The 2,020-nt window shown below is 68.6% G+C and overlaps 1 protein-coding gene across 1 annotated transcript in view; it reads right to left on the bottom strand.

The window, feature by feature from the left end:
* Positions 1–2,020, bottom strand: part of LOC102371867 (coiled-coil domain-containing protein 88B) — a 19,438-nt gene that overhangs the window by 6,502 nt on the left and 10,916 nt on the right. The window contains exons 20-22 of the mRNA XM_025193252.1: positions 1,318–1,551; positions 356–471; positions 5–112 (exon numbers count right to left, since the gene is read on the bottom strand). Of these exons, the coding sequence (XP_025049037.1) occupies positions 5–112; positions 356–471; positions 1,318–1,551 (458 nt within the window). The remainder of the gene's footprint in view (positions 1–4; positions 113–355; positions 472–1,317; positions 1,552–2,020) is intronic.

The following is a 2,020-nucleotide window of genomic DNA, read 5'->3' as shown; positions in this document are numbered from 1 at the left end:
AGACCTGGCCAGGCTGCACCTCCTTGCTGAGCCCAAAGTCAGTGAGCACCACGTGCCCGGCCCCGTCCAGCAGCACATTCTCCAGCTTCAGGTCGCGGTAGATGATCCCCAGCTGGGAGGGCACGGGGGAAGCAGGGGATCAGCGGATCCCCCAAACCCACCTGGGACCCTGCAGCCCTGCCCAGCCCCTTTTGGAGCTCCTTGCAGCCCCCTCCCCGATCCCCTCCCACCAAGCCCTATACCCCCAACTCAGGCCATCCAGCCCCTCAAAGCACCCCCGCAGCTCCCCTCCCCGGGTCTAGCCCCAGCCCTGCCCCTCGACCCTCCAGCCCCTCAAAGCCCCCACAGCTCCCACCTTATGGAGGTGCTCGAGGGCGACCAGCACCTCAGCAGTGTAGAAGCGGGCGGCCGGCTCGGGGAAGCGCTCGCGCTGCGCCAGGTGCGAGAACAGCTCCCCCCCGGGCACGTAGTCTGAGGGGCAGGGATGGGGGGGTCAGAGCCAGGGACCCCCCAAACCCACCTCCCCCTGGCACACAGCCTGGGGGAAGGGGCAGGGCTGGGATGCCCCAGAGTGGGGGGGTCAGCTGGGGACCCCCAGGCCTCCCTGGCTCAGCCCCAGCTCCCCCCATACCCATGCAGGGGGCAGGTTTGGGGCCCCCCCTCGCCCCTTCCCCTTGCTCCCCCTCACCCCAGGAAGCCTCCTTAGAAATCCCCCCGCCAAGTTGCAACTGCCCCAGTGCATGCTGGGAGCCAGGCTTGAGATGGGACACCAGATGAGGACAGTGGGTCATGGGAGTTGCAGGCTGGTAAAGTCAGAGCCTGGACTCTCTCTCCCATGATGCATCAGTCACACCCTTCTCCATGCCTGGGCCCCAGGGCATTGTGGGAGCTATAGTCCCAACCCCACCCCCCAGGATGGGGAAGCTGGAGGGACTCAGATGCCCTGGTGCCTCAATCCTACTCCAGGGCCCCCCACAGTTGCCCCATGGCCCTTTCCAGTTGCCCCTACTCCCCACCAATTGCCCCAGGACCCTTCCCAGTTGCCCCACAGTTCCTGACAATTGCCCCAGGAGCCCCCACAAATACCCCCACTCCCTCCAATTGCCCCAAGGCCCCTCACAATTGCTCCTACTCCCGACTAATTGCCCCAGGGCCCTTCCCAGGTCCCCCTGCTCCCCATAATTGCCTCAGGGTCCCCTACAATGGCCCCAAGCCCCTCCCCACTTGCCCCTGCTCCTTGACAGAAGCCCCAGGGCCACCAGTAATTGCCCCTGCTCCCCCCACTGACCCCAGAGCCTGGCCCGGTTGCCCCCGTACCGAGGACGAGGTGGAGGCGGGTGCGGGTCTGGAAGGCGTAGTGCAGGGTGACGAGGAAAGGGGCGCCGCGGACCCGGCCCAGCACGGCCCGCTCGGTGCGGGCTCTCTCGGCCGCCCGGGTCCGCGTGCCCCCGCCGGCCCCCGCAACCCCCGCCTTCCGCAGCACCTTCATGGCGTAGAGGTGCCCGCTGTCCGCGTCCCCCACCTTCCGCACCAGGAACACCTTCCCGTAGGCTGTGGGGGGAGCGGGTGAGGCCATGCCCACCGCTCCCCCAGACCCCCCCAGGAACACCTTCCCATGGGCCATGGGGGGCTGCCCAGGGCCCCCCAGACCGCCCTGCAGGCCGGGGGAGCAGCCCCAGCCCCACCCCCCGCCGGTGCCCAGCACCTTGAGCAGCTCGAAGCTCTCCGGGCCCACCGGGCCCTGCCCTAGGGAGCAGGGGGCGGAGTCAGGGCGTGGGGACACACAAAAACCAACTTATCCATTAAGCCACGTCCCTTCACACAAGCCCCGCCCTATGGATAAGCCACGCCTTCTCCGCTAAGCTCCGCCCCTCGCTAAAGCCCCCCACCCGTCCGACCTCATCCCCCTGGTCACCACAGGCTCGCCCCGCCCTTCCCCATGCCCCGCCCATTTCCGGCTAAGCCACGCCCCGGGACGCCCACGCCCACGCCCCCCACCCCCTGTCCCGGAAGCGCCCCC

Source organism: Alligator sinensis, unplaced genomic scaffold (assembly GCF_000455745.1).
Source record: "Alligator sinensis unplaced genomic scaffold, ASM45574v1 scaffold1860_2, whole genome shotgun sequence".
NCBI lineage: Eukaryota > Metazoa > Chordata > Crocodylia > Alligatoridae > Alligator > Alligator sinensis.
The sequence above is the reverse complement of the archived record's forward strand: the minus strand, read 5'-3'. Positions and strand labels throughout refer to the sequence as shown.